The 20,349-nt window shown below is 37.5% G+C and overlaps 2 protein-coding genes across 3 annotated transcripts; both read left to right on the top strand.

Annotated features, from left to right (window-relative positions):
- The first annotated feature begins 223 nt into the window (after positions 1-223).
- LOC140140070 (tyrosine-protein kinase ABL1-like) lies at positions 224-6,288 on the top strand. 2 transcript variants are annotated; one of them, XM_072161887.1, is made up of 3 exons: positions 224-367; positions 3,303-4,100; positions 4,987-6,288. In XM_072161887.1, exons 2-3 carry the CDS (start codon positions 3,330-3,332, stop codon positions 5,866-5,868), a joined length of 1,653 nt encoding a protein of 550 aa, XP_072017988.1. In that variant the 5' UTR covers positions 224-367; positions 3,303-3,329; the 3' UTR covers positions 5,869-6,288. The 2 variants fall into 2 exon arrangements, with proteins under 2 accessions (XP_072017988.1, XP_072017987.1); XM_072161886.1 differs by having other exon boundaries at positions 225-367; positions 3,300-4,100.
- A 5,556-nt stretch (positions 6,289-11,844) lies between these two features.
- LOC140140072 (mitogen-activated protein kinase kinase kinase 20-like) lies at positions 11,845-17,133 on the top strand. The gene is made up of 3 exons (XM_072161891.1): positions 11,845-11,960; positions 13,175-13,983; positions 16,142-17,133. The coding sequence occupies exons 2-3, from the start codon at positions 13,201-13,203 to the stop codon at positions 16,433-16,435; spliced, it is 1,077 nt and encodes a 358-aa protein (XP_072017992.1). The 5' UTR covers positions 11,845-11,960; positions 13,175-13,200; the 3' UTR covers positions 16,436-17,133.
- Positions 17,134-20,349: the final 3,216 nt, after the last annotated feature.

The raw sequence follows: 20,349 nt of genomic DNA, 5'->3' as shown, positions 1-20,349 counted from the left end.
GCAAAGCCCCTAAGAAATGGCAGTTATAACACTGTGCTCCCGTGTTCCGTTATTATGGTACAGATCATTATTACATTATTAGCTTAGATTTAGCAAAATATTGCAATTCATTTAATTTGGTTAGAAAAAGTTCCCTTGAACACTTAGCACACAACGATCACAATACATTTAGCTATGCATGAATGCAACTCACTTGACCTAGTCCTAGTCTATCATATCACAGGTATATTACCTTGCTGTTTGAGGAAGTTATCAGTACACCCGCCATCTTGCAATACCTACAATAAAGTGTACGTCCAACAAGAAAACGAAGTATGCCGTTCTGATTTATAATTTATATATGCCAGTCAGGCCAGTTAGAAAGCAGGTACGTTTTTAACTATTTACAAGTGCTTGAAAAGCTTGAAGTTGTCAGAAATTATTTCATTTACATCTTTAAATAGGAATTTCTGGAATTTAAAGTTATGGAAGGGGTTGGTAGAATGTCATGGGTAACAACATTTTTGGAATCAGTCGACCCTGTACATAGGGTCTGACCCCCACCCCCTGCGGAGTCTGTGGTAAATGAAAAAATTCAAAATGTACAATATTTTATTTATTTATTTATTTATAACATTCGGCCGAAGCCAGGCTAAACCCAATAGTGCTCAGAGGCTACTAAATTCAAGGGATGCCTCCAGATATGACGGGACAGGGATATGGGAAGAGGTCCGATTTTAGAAGCAGGAGGAAAACCGGAGCACCCGGAGAAAAACCTGCGAGGACGAGCATGGATCGGCAACCAAACTCACATGTGGCACCGCAGGGAATTGAACCCGGGCCACAGTGGTGAGAAGCGAGTGAGAAGACAACTACACTAGCCCGCCCTCCAATATCATTATGGCAATGCTTGATTGCATTTAACATCGTTTAAAATGAACAACAAAAGCATTTCACGGTAACCATAAAGGTTTTGACACTATTTTATAACGTACATTATGAATATTTGTCCATACATATCACAGAATAGCCATTTAACTGGTAGCTGTTAAATTCACGGATGCGATTCGATTTATTTTTCGTAATGTTACAGTGTCATTCAGACTCTATGTACGGGGGGTGGGGTCTACCGGGAACTGATCCGCATAAAAATGACACCCACACATTCTACCAAGACCCTCCGTATAACAAATGCCTAAATTGACTCCCCTCCAAACTTTATAGCATACACTTATTTAAGTGTCATTTGGATTGAAAGTAACGTTTGCAGTTAAATTTATTGATCATACAGGCTGTATCAAAAGTGTTGGTACCCTTCTGTTTCAAGTGATTTGGACATGACTGCCAAATCAAAAATTAACATAGGATCCACATTTAATTTGTTGATATTAACCATTTAAAGCCACTCTTTTCAATAAACAACATAACTAATCGTTTTGAACAGCATGTACCTCAACAGTTTAAAAAACTTAGCATTCTTTCCTACAAAAATAAGAACAAAAGAAAGTAATACAGAACATGTGTAAAATCATAGGTGTGTTTGTGTTCAGCTTGTGCAATATTTTGATGGTTTAGTCGCTTTTGACACCCTGTCAACTCGCACTCATAAGTTATAAGGTGCTTTCAAGATGAAACTTAGCAGACGTGACTTACAAGAAGGATAAATAAATGTAAAAGCTTACATCGGTTTATTGTACCGCCGCAAAATGCAGTTTATTTACTACGTTACCTTTTCGAGACACTAGTTATAATGATGCGCCCATTCGGGGAAATTGGAAAGTATTTAAAGTTATGTGGTTTTCTGCCCAGTGTTGCTTCAATTGGGGAATAACTTCCGACCCATCCTACGCATTTTTAATATCAGGTCTTGTGCTACATGGTGTCCCAAAAAAAGAGGACCCTCGTTGCACCCTCTTTTTCTCCTATTTCTGAAAAGTTGATCAACTATATGTTAAGAAACCTTGAGTTGTTAGCTTTAATAAACCAAAACAATTATATCAATCGGCTCACAACTTTTGAAGATATGCTCTTTTAAAGAAATGTACCCGTTTTCACTCTGTCCACGGAGAAGGTGTGGCTACTTCAAAGATTGAAAAGGAGTACACATACCATGCATGAATAGCAAACATTCCTCAATGATAACTTTATAAAATAACTTTATTTATGGAATGGGCTTTACCAGTGGGTTTATGGGCAATGGATTTTGTTAATAGTGTCATTAATTTGTGGGTAAAATGGATGCCGAATGGGACTTCCTTTGCTTTACTTGCAATTACTTATTTTTTCTTGGCCTTTTGTTTTATTATGTTTCTTACTTTCTTACTTTGTTGTTTCTTGCTTTCTTTTTTTATTTACAACATAAGTCATTTCTCTTTTTAGGACAAAAGGTAGCCCTAAAAGGCTGTTTGGGTTGTCTTTGGTTCTTCTGAAGTGAGTTTACTGGGCTGCTCTGCCCTGTGCGCCGGATACTTGTGAATGCATTCAGTAATACGTTTGCGAAGATCTTGGATTTTGCCACAAAAAAAAAAAAAAAAAGTGGTGTGAGGTCTGGTGATCGTGCAGGCCACTCCACAGCATGAGCCATCCCAACCACTCTGTTTGCTATCCGTGGACAGAGTGCAAAACGGGTACCTTTATTCAAAAGGGCATATCTTCAAAAGTTGTGAGCCGATTGAAATAATTGTTTATTAAAGCTAACGATTAAAGGTTTCTTTACAGAAATAGGAGAAATAGAGGGCGCAATGAGGGGCCTTTTTTGGACACCCTGTATAAGTCAGATAAAGTTGCATTATTTAATATGCACCTGTACCAACGCAGAGTCCATCAAATCGTTCTTCAATCGCTGCCGTCTTTAAATGGTACATATAAAAGTGATATTTGTCTATTGATCACACAAATGATATTTGGATCTTTGCATGATACAGATATTACAGTACATTATGTTGTTCCTAAAATTGCAATTGTAGATTGTTGAAATCATTGCGCGAATAGCTTGAACAATCATATCTCTGAAATGTATCATAATTATGTAATATTCTATTTATATAGATCTGTATGACCATTTTCCCTATTTTTAGGAAGAACATGTACGAAGTTTGCAAACACCAAACGTCAACACAAACAATTTATACATACAATGACATTGTGCAATTTACAGATGAGATATTTATTAAGGAACAGAAATATGTTTTGCTGCAAGATGTTTCACACATCTATATACAGGAAACTCATTTTGTGTTACATCTTACTCACCCGTTTTGGTATCGTTCAGTAAGTTAATAACTAATAAGTAACTATGTTTATATTTGTTATTTCTACAGCAGTTTGGGCGAATCTAGCTTCTGTACAAAATGTCTACTTACGTAAACCATGTCAAGAGAAGCGATTTGAAGTATGTCAAAGAGCTCGGTGAAGGTGGATACGGTTCTGTCTATCAAATGACTTGGAAACGTCCTCAAGGTCGCATAGAAATAGCTGCAAAGAAGTTAAGAAAGCGTGATGTACATGAACTGGAAGTTATGTCTGGTCTTGACCATCCTAATATAGTCAAGCTTCTGGGTGTTGTCGATGAGGAAATGGAATTCATGCTAATCTTGGAGCTATGTGAAGGTGGTTCATTGCGGTCCTATTTGGACAACCTTCAAGGGAAACAGCTTTCAGATAAGCACTTCTTAGACTGGGCAGAGCAAGCAGCAAGGCCACTAGAATACCTGAGACAAAAGCAGATTATTCACAAAGACGTAAAATCGCCCAATTATATGATAACGGCAGAGAATAACTTGAAACTAGGTGATTTTGGATTGGCCAAGAATGCCGCAGATACCGTTGGAAATGCAACAGAAAGAGCCACCCACCGCTGGATGGCGCCTGAGCTCCTAGAAAAAGGCATACTATCCCCTAAGTACGATATTTTCGCATTCGCCGTAGTATTGTGGGAGATGCGGACAGGGAAGGTTCCCTTTGAAGGCTTAGAATGGCAGGTGATAGTTTTGAAGGTCATAAGCAAAAAGGAAAGACTACCCATTCCTGAAGATTGCCCCCAAGCAATCCAGGATCTGATGAAACAATGCTGGGAAGAAGATTGGCGCAAACGACCTGCTATTGAAGAAGTGATAAAGGTGGTAAGGAAAATTTATTTCAGAAGCATAACGCTAGCGTCATTTTTTTTGGTTGGGAGGGGGTGCAAGGCGTACAAAAAGTGCCGTACCACTCAATCGGGTCTGCCCTTTCCTTGCCTCCCACATCGGATGACGCTCACCTTTAGTATTGTTAAGAAAGTGCACATTGTACAGAGCTAGCTAGCATAATCATAATGGGGATGATAAAATTATGTATTGACTTAATTTCAGTTTAATGAGGAAGGGATGTGTTCACGTCTAATGACACATTAAGAAAAATATCTACATCGATGGAGCAAAGCCAATACTATGGAAGACACGACCCTAATCTAAACTGGAGATGTAGATTCCATGTAATTTCATTTGAAATTTACACCACCTGTGTGTGGAATATTGAGGTCATGTCATCAATAGGGGGTGTATGGATCTCAACTAAAATAGCCTAGAAGACTAGGTTATTTGTTTACAAGATGCTTGATATCAACAACTCTTAGGTGAGATTCACATTACAAAATTTGTGAAGCATAAATATGTTCTACACCACAAATCATTTATTTTGTTTTGTTAACACCTAAACAATTATAAGCTTGGTAGCTTTACCCCCAATTTGTTATTTTACATCCAGGGCAATATGTCAAGGTATTTTCAGGTTCTTGATCATTTTCTAGCTTTGCGCATTAATATTTATGCTGTATCGTTAAATGATTAACTGTTTTATAGATCGTATATTAAATTAAAAATTAATGCGTATCATTGCAACGTGTCACTGATCCTTAAAATGCAATTTACTCTCTTATCTTTCACATGTTATGTTATTTTATCATCATTATATATTTCATTATTTTATTTATTGACATGTTCAAATGTTCACGCTTTTGCATTCTTGCAGATTACAACAGCAGCAGCAGTATCTACAGATTCCAGCATGTTGTTCAAACAGCAGAAATTCATCGTCGGATCATGGAAACTGGAGAGGCAGTTCGGTCATCAGGATAATCATGGTACTCTGTCCAGTGGATGGAGTATTGTCGTCAATTCTAGTAACAGGGATATTGCTGTTGCTGACCACTTCACATCGCAGGTAATAGTCTATACCGGTAATGGAAAGTACAAATTTAGTATGGACAATACATGTACTCATGGACTGCCGGACCCAGGAGAAAAATCAAAACCATGGCAAGTTGTTGTCAATCCACAGGGTACAACCTATTTCGTTACTCTTCTTAAGCATATTAAATGCTATGACGCAATGGGAAAGTTTAAATGTCAATGGATGTCATCATGTCCAGAGGCAGTACCTGGTTCATCTTGCCTGTATGGCCTTGCAATGGATCATGATGGGTATCTACTAGTAGGGGACTGTAAAAATAAGCGTATTAATATGCATAAGAATGGTGGTACCTATATCAGCAGCATTAAGATAGGTGTTTCACCCAGGTATATTGCAGTGACATCCGAAGATACAATTGTTGTGGTGGGTGACTGGGAAGAACAGCCACAGATAGTGAGTAAAGCAGGACAGGTGATGCACACTCTCAAGCATCCTTTTGACGAGTCTGAATGGGATCCATCTGGGGTTTTCTGTTATGAAGACATTATCATCATTGCTAATCGTTCAACATCCAGCATGCTGTGCTACTCTGAATTTGGCAAATATATGGGTGACATTCCAATATCAAATACAGATCCCGTGGGTGTTGCCATATCAGAAGATGGCAAGGAGTTATTGGTGTCCGATTTTGCCGGTTCAGTAAAAGTGTTTACTTTGTAAAATATGACGTTATGTAAACATGGTAAAGGATGCGACTACCAGTACAAGACAGACTGTATTTTAATGTTTATTCTTATTCAGTGTGCGTGGTATACCTTGTAAACAAAATCTGATTGGATAATCGCATGATTGCGGGTGTCGTCAACCAGGCCATAGACGACCCTATACTAAGTGTAAGTCCTTGTGGACGTTCCGATTTCATATGTTGATAGGGATGGCAGAGTATACAAATATTATTAAACTGTCTGTGGGTGTCTTGGTTGAAATATACTCACGAGTTGAAAGGACAAATTGTTCTATTCCACGAGCCAAAACAAATCGAGTGATTATAATTGGACCATTACACGAAATTAAGACAGCTAATAATATTTGATTTATATCACTCAAACATATCAATTCTATTACTTACGTAATATCGTAATAAACTACACCACATTTCGCCATAATATATTCTAGAAACGCTTGCTGTTAGAATAAGAAAAATTTTAATTGTAATTATTGCACAGGTCACGGCGACCCTGTGACCTTTCCGGAAAAAGCCGAGTGGCAGGTTTTTCAAATAAATATTTTCTTTGTAAAAACTGTACCATCAGATAGGTAATGGATAATATGAATATTAACTGTACATCTATCACAACAATTTTTGATAACAACTTGCGTCACAATTGATCTAGTATAGAAGGTAGAGAATTTATTTCAATCTTATATACGCCATTTTTTTTTTTTTGGAATTAAGTGAAAATTAATTCTGTAAAAACTGCATTTTTTTAAGGTAATTTTCACATTAGACCCGACAAAAGATTACCGTTTTGTTGTTATGATAATCTAATCTTTTGATTTTGTAAATAAAATTAGGGGTCTAATGTGGATTTAGGATGCAAACTGGAACAATCCAATGCCTTGTCAAAATCATTTGCTTCAAAATGGAGTTCGGATGCACTTCGTAATACAACTTCCGCAACTGCGGGAAACCACATGCACAGCAGAGCACATGGCCGATATCAAAATCGATTTTATGTATTGTGTATGTAGGCCTATTCATAGGACCCTCGTATTAATTGTCTCTATGCGCTTGAGAATTCAACAATATAAATAATGGTAGCTTTATTATAATTCACATTAATGTTTTAAGCAGATAAAATTCCAAAATATGATGCAGTAATGAAGTTGCGATTTATTAATATTATAGGTATAAATTTTCACGATGACACTATCAAGTTCTTCGTGGTCGAGCGGTCTAAGGCGCTGGACGTATGGTATACGTGATACTAGCCAAAGCGGTGAGCCGTGAGTTCGAAGCTGCGGAGCGGCTGATGGTAATTAAATGAAATGTCTAGAATTTAAGTATAAGTGTAATAATTTGAAATTGCGGTACTAAAACTATGTGTATGCCTTATTATAGAAGATTTCATTGAAACAAAACCAAAAGTAAACTCACTATTTGACGGCTTCGCCTATCATGGTCGATAGGCATCATCAGAATGATGGTTGCAGATCTACACTTCCGGTCCACAATGCTAGTGTTACTGTTAGCCTTAGATTTCACGCGTTGATTTTGAAAATTTTTCAGCCGGCAGTAAAAAATGGTGAAATCAAAACGGAAATTCTGACCAAACTCGTATATCGCTCACGGTGATGTGCGTTAGAAAGTTGGGAAAAATCAGCCAGGAGAGGATCATACACGTGACTAAGGAAGTGGGCCCCCTCGTCTCTGTTCATGACGTTCGGACCTCGTCTCCTGATCCAAATGGATTCTTTAATTCTTCTTGTATTGGCGTCATCTTCCTTACAAAGAATTTTGGCATTGTCCCAATTGATAACATGGTTTTGCTGGACCGCATGATCCGCAATGGCCGACTTTGACTCGATCCTCTCAGCACCACCGATTGTGTATACGAGATTCCATGCGCGAACATTCCTATGTCGGTGAGACGGGCCGCAAATTTGAAACACGACTACACCAAAAAGAAACTACCAGGGTGTCCAAGACCAAAACAAACTACACTCGTCCAACCCGCAAGCAATCTGCGAGTGAACAGTCAAAGTCGGCCATTGCGGATCATGCGGTCCAGCAAAACCATGTTATCAATTGGGACAATGCCAACATTTCGAATATAAGTCGAAACAGGGGGACAACTGCTGAATGCAGACCTGTTTTTCATTAGAAATTGTGTGGAAGGTGAAAATAGCACCATTTTGGAGATAATCGACTGTGCGAGGATTTTATGCAAAGGATATAAAAGTCTTCAGTGGATTTCACTGATCAGTGATTTTCGCAGGGCAAGTGAATCAGGATATTCATCAAGAAAATCGATAAACAGCAACAAGAAGAATGCTGCTGGCTAAGTAACGTACATTATTAAACATTCGCAATAGATGTACATATGATTGCATGTACTTATGTGTATGTATCAGATCATTACATATCATATCGCACTTTCGATTAAAAAGACTCAGGCATTGTTAACTTAATTAAACAGTGTGTTTTGTTGTGCATTCTGAATTTGGGGAAAAGGGTTTTTGCCTTGAGTCATTAACGACTCGTAACAATACCTGTACTTTATTGTCACGAATAAAATATTGAAGAAAATAACAAAAAAGCCGACTACCATGACTACCTCATGCCGAGTTTCAATGGTTCTCCCCTTCGTCACCCCCATCGCATGACCATGGCATCACCTTGTTTCGATATTTTCAAAACCATATTCTTGAGTCACTAAAAAGTCTTTACCAGGACAAATGCGGGCGAAGCGCAGAAAACAATTATATTTTAGCTCTAAAATGCGTCAAAATTACGACAAAATCTAGGCAAAGGAAGATGCATAATTATTGCAATTTTGGATCAATTTAGTCCCGGTATTTCGAGCCAGACACGATTTCACAAGAGCGAAATGAAAATCATTGATTTTACTGTAATAACCAACTGTGGGCCTCACCCCCCCTCCTTCCCTCTATGGTCATCTTTGATGGCCGGTCCTACCAGGTATTTAAGCGCTGGTGTAAAGATTGTATCCTTAAAATGAGCGCAAAGGATGGATCTACGATTAACTTAGGTCGTTTGGGCGTAAACTTGTGCGCTTTTTTTATGACGGATAACAAATCGGGGGGGGGGTTGGTCCCCCCTCGTAGTTCTAGGGTTAATATTCATATATTATTTTATACATATCGAGGGTTGAGAGCTAGAAAGCCTCAACCCACAATCACATGCTCTCACAAAATGAACATAAAATTGCCAGGGCACTTTAGAAGATAGAGTCCATTAATCATGACAAAATTCAAAAGAAAACAAGAGACATATTGATTTTTGAAGACCAAAGTAAGGAGCCAAGCTGGTCATAGTGAGTTACGGCTTTCTTTGTTGACTTGGGATGATTTAAAATGACCGCCAATTACGACTGTTTGATATATGTTACCAGCAATGTGGAATAGGAGACGCATGTAGAACCGAAAAAGGTACCATTTTGTTGAAAGAGCAAAGTTCAACAAACCATAACCCCGCTTCTGGATATCGTTTGAAGTCAAATGATATACCATTTTAAAGCTTATGATATTTTCTAAACACGAAATAAAACAAAATTGACCGGGTAGGAAATTTACGGCTCATTCGTCGTGTACGGTCACAAATGATCACCTCATTGGTTAGTCATACCCTTCAATATACCCCTACTTCACCTAAATACAATGATATTACAGTAATGCGCTGGTGAATGTCGCTTTGGGTAAAATTACCAGGAGTGGGGTAATGTGCGAACTCTGAGTCAATAAATTTGCTGTGGGATACCACCCCCCAAAGAAAAGAAAAACTGGTGATTACCAGCAAAATGTCAGCAACATTCAATTTTGCACGGTGGCGATTGCTGGGATATTGACTTGGAAAAAGTCCCAAATTAATTGGCAACATAATGTATATTAAATTCAGAATTCCACTCTCCCCATGGTACATTTAGAATCAGATAATGAAAGTACTCCGTCCTTCGGAGGGAACGTTAAGCCGTAGGTCCTATGAACAGGGGGCCATACCTGTATAATGTACACTGTACAGTGTACATGCAACTGGCGGTCAGAACAAAATTGGCCGGACCGACTTTACTGCTCATTCGTGTTGTACGGTCACATATGCTAGAGAGCTGTTTTTTTAAATTTAATTTGAAAGATAAAATTATTTACAAAAAAAATGTGGAATTAGATTTTTTCAAAACAATGCAGATTTGTCAAAATATCGGGAAAAAAATGTCAACAAGGAGGATTTTTGGCTCAACAGAAAGCGCCAAAACACCACGACGGAAAACTAATTAAAAAATTTAAATTTACAAAATATCAAAATTCACAATCTTTGAAAATTGCATGCAAACTGGTTGGAAAATGGCGTAGAGTTGCTATTTTGAAGGCGCAATAATGAAAAAATGAGAAAAATCCTAAAAGCATCTAGAAACAACTTTTTAATTTTTTATGCAAATATAAAATGTAAATATATTTATTCACAAATAGATTCATCAGAATTGTCCAAATACAATTATATAAAATGTTCTTAAACAAATCCAAGAAAAGGTGATGTTGACATACCCCAATGACGTTTCGGGCTTTATCACAGCACTTTCTCTAATTGAATGATCAGTTTTGACCTTTCTCGTCGGTTGCTTCATTATTATTTTTATTATTTTATTATTCAAGGTTTATTAAAAATGCATATCGCAGCTAAACAGCTGATTTACTCAGTTACTAAGAGCGCAATCTATAGTACGTCAGCTACCAAGGAAGCAACCGACGAGAAATGGCCAAGTATAAGATTGCATTTTATACGTGTAAGAATGAAGTGGGATTCTCAAATTGACGAATCACAGAGTAAGAAACCACAAACAGCCAATCATCTCACGCCTAACAAAGTTCGACCATTAATATATAAAGATGTTATGGGATTTGTAACACCCACGACTTCTTATACGCGTAAGATTTGGATTTTAGTGATGGACGATACGCGATATTATTGGCAGCGTACCGAGGATAAGGAGAGCTTGTAACAGCTGTTGTAATATAGTAAGCGAGACATTTTCTTAATAGTTTAAGCTTAAATAAATTTTAGTACAAGATATATACTGTGTCCGCATGAAAAGGGTAAGGCACAACTGATAAAAGTGATGTACCGTACAGATGTATGTCAAAACACATCAAAAGAAATAAGTCCCCCTCTGAACATGTCGTCATAACATTGTAAGGTTTCGTTTTGTACCAATAAAACTAACTTGAAATAATTATATGACTGTTTTCTAAGTGCTGTGTGAAAATGAGAGATTTCCATGACTTCAGGGCTGAATGAGCTTAAATTGAAGGCAAAAACTGCCCTTTTCAAAAGTCACAAAGTAGGCCTATGCTTGTTACAAAAGTTGATTCATGGCTTGTTACTAATGGAAAACCCCATGTGTTTGAGTGCAGTTTAAAATCCTCACCAAGTGAACATTTACTGTAATGTGTATCGATTCTTGATCATTCAGCCATGTAAATCCCCTTGTCCTAATCCTAATTCCTTGTCCCAATACGCCTTGCAGTTAACAAGCATAGGCCTACTTTGTGACTTTTGGAAAGGGCAGTTTTTGTCTTCAATTTAGGTTCATTCAGCCATGAAGTCATGGACATCTTTCATTTTCACAAAACACTTAGTAAACAATCATATAATTATTTCTAAGTAACTTTTATTGGTACAAAGTTTTACTTTACGATGTTATGACGAAATTTTCAGAGGGGGACTTATTTCTTTTGATGTGTTTATTATAAAAAGTGTTGACAATACAAATTACAATGGCATGCAATATAATTTGAGACTCATTTTTATATGTTTATTCTGGCGCGCTTTCACTTGTCAAGCCACATAAGGGGCCCGCCGTAGCGGACGCCCCAAAAAGCACAATACAATCGCTATGATGCATGAATGCGTATGCCATGACCTTATCTATTTTATCAAAGGCGTATTTGACCTTGCTATTTCGGGAATTTTATTCAACAAAAAACAACCGCCATTTTGCAATACCTATATTGCCGCTGCCAACAAGGAAACAAAATATATCGTTCTTATTATATGCCATTATGCAGGAAAAGAGGTACGTTTTGTACTATTTATATAAAAATGTTCAAATTGAAATTCGACTCGGTATTTACTTCCATTAGTACTTTTAAATGTTCGCTTATTCCTGTACCATTTTCGAAACTAATGCCCATTTTGGGTTGTTCCTGGATGTAATGTGCACGAATTGTGTATTATAATAATCTTAATTTGTGGCATTATTCACAGTAAATATTTATACCCCAGCATTTGTAAATTATGCTCCCACGAAATGAGCATAAAGTCAGTAGTTTTGAGTTGTTAGTTTCAAGACCCCTGTTCTTTTTTTATGTATTTGTGAATGGGGCAATGGTGAATAGGACAAACATTTACTACTGGCTTGTACAGGTGTGTATCAAACAAAGGATATCAACTCAACACCCAGGATAGGAGGTCTCGAAACTACCAACTTGCGACTTTACGCCCATTTGGTGGGAACAGGTCACATTATACGTAGTATTCCTATTCCAAACATTTATTACATGATACTGTAGTCCCGGACTATATAGTATTTATATACATTAGATATTACAGCAAAATGGCAAGTACGTGTGGCTTCTGGGATATGCTCCTCAAAATTGGCCTTCAAAATTCCCTGTGTAAATCGAATGCAACTTTTAGTGACTATCACTCACTTGTAGACCGCTCTCTTCCGAAGGGCATTAAAGCAAAACCACTTGACGGATATTTTTTGTACTTGATGTCAATCAAGAATAATGTACACATTACATGTAGGCTAAAAACTGCGTATGTGTGGTATCTGCAAATGTTTGTACCTCCCTGATATGTAAATGACAGATAACAGCAAAAACAGCTCCCATAGCTGTCCATAAGTTTAGTCAGTGCAGCGAGTCAGGGGATTTCAAGTGGGTGATTATTGATTGGCAAGTGCCATATTTGGGCATAAGTGCAGTGCACCATTCAATGTGGAGGATTGACTAGACTTTATCGATTGATTGTTCTGGAGTAGTTTTCTGTTAACCAGGTTTAAGTACTGCAAAGGTTGAATCATGTTTGCTGTGCAATATAACTTCACTATGTGTAAATTGAAGTCTTTTGAGTAGGAATTATACTACGTATATTGTATTTTAAAATGCTAAGAATAGGGATCTTATTACTGTGAATAATGCCAGACATTACACTAGTATAATAACAATTTCGTGCATACACGGAGGAAGAAATACAGTTTGAATTTATTCTTTATCCCAACAGTTTGAACAACTTATACTTCCAACAAAATGGCTCACGTGACATCTCATTCCGTAAATCATATCAAGAGAAGCGATTTGAATTATGTCAAAGATCTAGGTGAAGGAGGATACGGTTCTGTCTATCAAATGACTTGGCAACGCCCACAAGGTCCCATAGAAATAGCTGCCAAGAAGTTAAGAAAGCGTGATGTACATGAACTTGAAATTATGTCAGGACTTGATCATCGTAATATAGTCAAGCTTCTAGGTGTTGTCGATGAGGAAATGGAGTTCATGCTGATCTTAGAGCTATGTGAAGGCGGTTCATTGCGGTCGTACTTGGACAACCTCAGAGGGAAATGCCTTTCTGATCAACACTTCTTAAACTGGGCAGAACAGGCAGCAAGGCCACTAGAATACTTAAGACATAGGCAGATTATTCACAAAGACGTAAAATCGCCCAATTATATGATAACGACAGAGAATAACTTGAAACTAGGTGATTTTGGATTGGCCAAGAATCTCGCAGCTACAGTCGAAAATGTAACAGAAAGAGCCTCCCACCGCTGGATGGCACCTGAGCTCCTAGAAAAAGGCGTACTGTCCCCCAAATACGACATTTTCGCATTCGCTGTAGTATTGTGGGAGATGCGGACAGGAAAGGTTCCTTTCGAAGGCTTAGAATGGCATGTGATAGTTTGGAAGGTCATCACCGAGAAGGAAAGACTACCCATTCCTGAGGACTGCCCCCAACCCATCAAAGATCTGATGAAGCAGTGCTGGGAAGAAGATTGGCGCAGACGACCTACTATTGAAGAAGTGATCAACGTGGTAAGGAAAATCTATATTTCAGGGGTGTAATTGGGGAAAAACTACTAAAGAGTGACGGTTGCCCCTAAATAAGGCCTCCTGTCCTCAGTTCCCCTATAGTCCGGCTGCCAAACTCAATTTTGCCCCAGAAGCTTGTTTTGATGTCCATAGTTTTGTTTTTGATGGATATTGCTTCTCAAGACCACCAAAAATAAGTTTACTGGAACTCTGTCAGCATTGAGCATTTTGAGATATGGCGGGTCAAAGTTCACACAGAGGTCAAAATTCTGTTGAAAAGTTCCCCAAATTATTCCTCGTGTTCCCAATCCAGAAAAAGTATACTTTTACCTATCTGTGACATACCCCTCTGGAGTTATAAAGCAAACAGGTCGAAGGTCACGATTTGGCCTCCACAACTACGTCATACCCACTGGCAGCAGGATTACATCGGGTGACTCAATCTCGCCCTATGCCTCTTGTTTCAATGATATGAATCCTGCGCCATGTTCATAACGTAATAATTCGTCGGCTGTATTCCATAGTGGCGTATAGTGATTTTTGGTCATTTTTTTGAAAATTGGCACATATGTCTTTAATGATGTTCTCTTTCATTTTTCTAAGTCTCATCAGTCATAATTAGCTAATTAATTAGTAATTGATTAATTAAATGTGGCGTATAGTTACAAAGTGACATTTTTCGTATTCCATAGTGGCGTATCGACCATACGCCACTTTTTATACACATTTTATAATTATGAAATATCGGAAAAATGAAAAACATCGTATGTCATAGTGGCGTACGCGTATCGGACCTATACGCCACTATGGAATACGATGTTTTTCATTTTGCCGATATTTCATAATTATAAAAAATGTATAAAAAAGTGGCGTATGGTCGATACGCCACTATGGAATACGAAAAAAGGTTAGGGTATTGCGTTTTGTTCGTTTTCCATAGTGACGTATAGTTTTATTGTCAGTTTGCCAGCAAAAGTATGTATTTATTTCTTTTGAAAAATATATAACAATAAAATCTATTTAGTTTACTACAGAAATTTCACATCATTTACAAAATATAATGAATGTCTGATTTACACAACTCGATTTTAAATTGGCATTTCTTCAAACCCGATTTTCTCGAAAAGTTGTTTATTCGCGGCGCCCCACTATACGCCACTATGGAATACGGACGACGAATTATGGTAACAAAGATTCTTGTCTAAAACAATGATCAAGGGGAATGGGTCACATGTCGGCACTTTTCAATAAGATGTTTTTTTACATCATTTTCTTGCTGAAAACAATATAAAACAGAATAATTTGAACACTGTTTTTGCCGATATCTCAAGATCAATATTAAGCGACATTATAAGCCCTTGATTAATCACACATGATGCAATCAAGCACAGTGAGTGGTCATGCTTGCAGTCTATTTGACAAGCAATGCTGAAAATTCCATCGAAGTTGATTGATAATTTGAGATCAAGTTGGAAATAATAGAAACTAAATTAATTAGATGTACTATATTCACAGATCACGAACACAGCCGATTATGTGATCTGTGACTCAAATAAACATCAAATGAACACCCCGTAGACACATGTGTGCAAGTGGCATGTGGTTTGTGAGAGAAGACAGGGCATTTTGAAAGTATTTGGTCTCAGACCGGAAATAACCCTTTAATGGCATTTGATCTCAAATCTGTGAACACCCTATATAGCCTACCATGTATACACTGGCCAATGTCAGTCATGTCACTGTCCAACGTAATTTGTGAGACAAGGTACAATTTTTAGCTGAAAAGCATGTTTTGACCAGTTATGACCTTTGCAATTTTGACCCCATGTAAACATGAGATATAGATACTGAGTATTGACAATACACATGTGCTAGTGTCATCACTGAACTACGTTACATGTATATGTGGGAGAAGAGGTATTCTGCACGTATTTGCCTCATACCATAAATGACCCCTTAATGACCTCTGACCCCAAATCGGTCAAGTAATCAATGACCTCTGATGCTTGTTTATTTTATTTGGAACACATCTAAGCATTGTTGGTTGAAAAATACCCAGCCTAGGTTAAGTTCAAACTTAATAGTTTAGGGCTCATGGTCTGTCCAATAATTCAGACTGTTGACAGTTGACCCAACTTATTATTATTATTATATTATGCAGATAACGACAGCAGCAGCGGCGGCAGCAACAGCAGCAGGCAGAGGTTTCGGACAGAGGCAACTCACTGCCGGACCTAGAGCCGAACTCGTGCCCGGACCATGGAATGACGAGAGGCAGATTTGTGCTCAGGGTTGTTCTGGAGAGCTGTCTGATGCGTGTGGCATTGAAGTCGACTCCAGTAATGAAGAAATTGCTGTTGCTGATATTGGTATATCACAGGTAAAAGTGTATACCACCAATGGAGAGTACATATCTATAATATGGACACTACGCAAGGACTGGAACCAGGAGTAACATAATTATCGTATCTATGGCAAGTGACTGTCAACCTTAGTGCACTGTTAAAATATTTCCGTTAAGGGCTCGGTCACCCCCTTTTGCACTTTGCACAGTATCTTTCTTTTTTTGTGGAGCTGAGAGCACATCAGACACCGGGATCAGTACACCAAACTGCATTCTGAATACGAGGAATGTCCTTCTGATATAAAATAATTTTGATTTTTTGAAAATCGCGATTTAATACAAATTTTATGGCAAATTATTAAAAATTGACAGTTTTGACATTCAACAGTCCCAGAAGTAAGTAGACTTTATAATTATGCTGCTATGACCTTAAAGTGTATATAGTGGGGAGGAAAACCCGACCATCATATGGAAATTTTGATATTTCGTATTGAAGTTTCCCAAGAGACATACATTGTAAGCAGGGGCTATTTTAACGTGTCTCACTGTCACGTTCGTGCAATGAGATAAAAGTGTTGATGAAGTAGAGTGCGTTTCAAAAATAAAAAAATGACATTTTTGCCTGAATGTGACCGTAAGAAAGGCTCTACCATTGTCTACTATTAAAGCATATCTACACGGATTGTTAATTGTCACTGCACGAATATTTTATCTCGTGACGAACGTGACAGTGAGGCACGTTAAAATAGCCCCTAATTGTAAGTATACATATCATTAGCTTGATAAAGTTCACTTCGAGGACTGTTAAATGTCAATTATTATTAATTATTGATATCAGAAGGACATTCCTCGTATTCAGAATGCAATTTGGTGTGTCTGATCTGCTCTCAGGTCCCACAAAAATACTGTGCAAAGGTGGGTGACCGAATCCTGAAGAAAATGGAAAATTGCCGGCAGTTGGGCTGCCAGCTGCAATTGTCCGGTTTTTTTTTTTTTTTTTTTTGCAGAAAGCTAATATCTAAATAAGGCCTGTGTTTGTTCAGACATCTTTTAGTATTTACATTACCTAGTAAAAGTGCAGCTTATGAATTAATGGATTCTCATTTTAGAGACATGGGCCTATATTCAAATAAAACTCCTGTATGTTAAAAACTACCGGTACAACTTAATGAATTAATGGATACCCATTTTAAAAGCATATTCAAAAGAGAACTTCCTGTAAAATATCTGTATAATTCCAGTTTTAAAAAACCCGCAAAATACTGTTGAAAAAAACCCAGCACTGTGACACTGACATATTTTAACAGTGTACCTCATGGCAGTTTTACTCCCATTGAAACACGATAAATAGATTTGCCGATTCGTGTGTTGAGTTTCTTTGTTCTCCACTAATGAAACACGCACGAAATTGACTCAACCCCAGAACTCGCTTGAGACGCTGGACGCAATGTAATCGAAGCTATGCACCATGTAAGATAAAGTGCTTTAAACTCAGTGGCGAAGTATAGAAAGTAGTGTTTTTCTAAGCCCTTTCAGCATGTTTAGAGCGTTTTATTAAAAAGGTATAGGCCTTACCTTATGAATGCATGACAAAAACATTATTTTTTAATCTACAAAAATCCATCTCCACTATTTCCCTAACGAAAAATTGCTTGCCGGAGGAGGGGGGGGGGGACATGCATAATTATTGCACAGCCCCTATGACTCTTAAGAATTACACAATACTTGATGTTTTTGTCAGTAATTGGAAGAAAACACTGTTTTTAAGTTAAAAGATTATTTATAGAAAAATCGCAAACTGCGATTTTAAGGTGGAATGTTAGTAAAGCAAATTATACACTAGTCAATTGTGTATCTTGTTTGCATGCAGCTAATCGGACTTACGGTTGTCATAATACGCACATTTTAAAGAGCTAATATAAATTTAAGCTGCTCATTAATACGTAACTTTTGCCAATATTTTGCTAAAAACAATGCATGAATGTTCATAGCATTTTTATTTCATACAATGCCCAAGTTTTGTGCCCATGAACATGCCATGATCTTGCCAAGAACATGCCCTATTTTCGCTAGCAACGGGCATGAATGTTCGTGAATATGGGAATTTTTGATGGGTTGTTCATGCTCATACATGAAAATTCATGGCTTTGCATGTTTTTGTGTCATGCGATTGGACAAAACCTTGACATGTTCAGGACATGTTCATGGGTAAATCATGGGTATGAATCGTGGTCAATGCCCGGTCAGTGTCAAATTCTCTCTACTTCCATGCCAATGAATTCTTATTCAAGGGCGTCAATTACATTTTTAATGGGTTCAAAATTCACCCCCTAATTTCATGCCCATGAATCCTTAATAGAAGATTTTATGGCATGTTCATGCAACATACACAACAAAAGAATCGGAATGTCTTGCCATGTTCATGGCATGAACATGCCATGTTCATGGCATGATTTGCATAGCAACCAGTAACGAATTTAGGGAACGGCGATCACCGACCTCATGCCACGGGGGAGTCGCTAGCCCGGCCAGCGATTTGGTGGGCATATTTACCTTAGGGTGATTGCGCAACGGCATCACGTGGAATACATGCATTTTGTAAGATTTATATTTGTTAGTGTTATTCAGGCCTACTCCCCCCCCCCCACACACACACCACCCCAACACACCCCACACACCCCCACATACACAAATTTCAAGTCGGATTGACGGTAATGTCCTAGGATATGATAAAATAAAAATAATAGAGAGATTGCGATTTCCAAACGTAGGTATCGGACGTACGTTGATCTATTCAAAACCACTCTCCTGTATCGAATCGAGGTCACGTATTTAGCCAGTTTTGATATTTTCCACATGCGAAATAAACGTAAATACATCATTGAAAATGCACACAATTTGTCCATTTCACAATATGTTAAAGACACACTCACAGAAAAAATACACAAATTGTGTAAAATTTTACACAACTTCGATGTACGTATATGCTCCAAAACAAATAGGTATTTTGTCAGTTTTTTGCAGAAAGCTTAGTTTTTATTTTACCGGTAAATATGTTTAAAAAGTACAGCTTATGAATAAACGGTTTCCCAATTTTAAAGGCATGTGCCTATATTTAAAGAAAACTTCCTGTATGTTAAAAACTACAACTTGTGAATTTATGGATACCCATTTTAGAAGCATAATCAAAAAAGAACTTCCTGATACTACAACTCCAATTTTAAAAACCCCGCAAAATACTGTTGAAAAAAACCCAGCACACTGTAAAAAACTGACATATTTTAACAGTGTACCTCATGGCAGTTTTACTCCCATTGAAACACGATAATTAGATTTGTCAATTCGTGTGTTGAGTTTCTGTGTTCTCCACTAATGAAACATGCACGAAATTGACTCCAGGACTCGATTGCGGCGCTGTACGCAATATAATCGAAGCTATGCACCATGAAAGATAAAGTGCTTACCCCCCCAGCCAGCACAGCCAATATAACTCTTAAAATTACACAATACTTGAATAAGTAATTGGAAGAAAACACTGTTTTAAGTTTAAAAATTATTTATAGAAAAATCGCAAACTGCGATTTTAAGGTGGAATGTGATGTGAGGTATATTTTGGACATGCATGTTTTAAACAGATTAATTGAGTAAAGCAAATTATACACTAGTCAATTGTGTATCTTGTTTGCAGCTAATCGGACTTACGGTTGTCATAATACGCATATTTTAAAAACTCTTGGTATTGTATCGTTTATACGCTATGGACCACAATGGTCTCATTCCAATGGCATAGTCCAATAACCTCAATTAAACAATCATAGTGCAAAAATTGACCCCAAGTTGCAGAGTATGAGTTTTTGTACCCACATTTTCAAAGGTCATATAATGAATGTACAAATGTATTGGGGTTAAAGAACTGTGCACTGATAGATGAGATTGTTTTGGATTTTAGTGATAGAGCTAATATAAATTTAAACTGCTCAATATTTTGCTAAAAAACAATGCATGAATGTTCATAGCATTTTTAT

The sequence above is a fragment of the Amphiura filiformis genome, chromosome 18 (assembly GCF_039555335.1).
Source record: "Amphiura filiformis chromosome 18, Afil_fr2py, whole genome shotgun sequence".
Taxonomy (NCBI): Eukaryota; Metazoa; Echinodermata; class Ophiuroidea; order Amphilepidida; family Amphiuridae; genus Amphiura; species Amphiura filiformis.
The sequence above is the reverse complement of the archived record's forward strand: the minus strand, read 5'-3'. Positions and strand labels throughout refer to the sequence as shown.

What these genes read in the sequence shown, in the direction of transcription:
- LOC140140070 (XM_072161887.1), top strand. Translation starts at nt 3,330, where the DNA reads ATGTCTACTTACGTAAACCATGTCAAGAGAAGCGATTTGAAGTATGTC. An exon ending in TTGAAGAAGTGATAAAGGTG is followed by an intron (nt 4,101 to 4,986) that starts GTAAGGAAAATT and finishes GCATTCTTGCAG; the next exon opens with ATTACAACAGCAGCAGCAGT.
- LOC140140072 (XM_072161891.1), top strand. Translation starts at nt 13,201, where the DNA reads ATGGCTCACGTGACATCTCATTCCGTAAATCATATCAAGAGAAGCGAT. An exon ending in TTGAAGAAGTGATCAACGTG is followed by an intron (nt 13,984 to 16,141) that starts GTAAGGAAAATC and finishes TATATTATGCAG; the next exon opens with ATAACGACAGCAGCAGCGGC.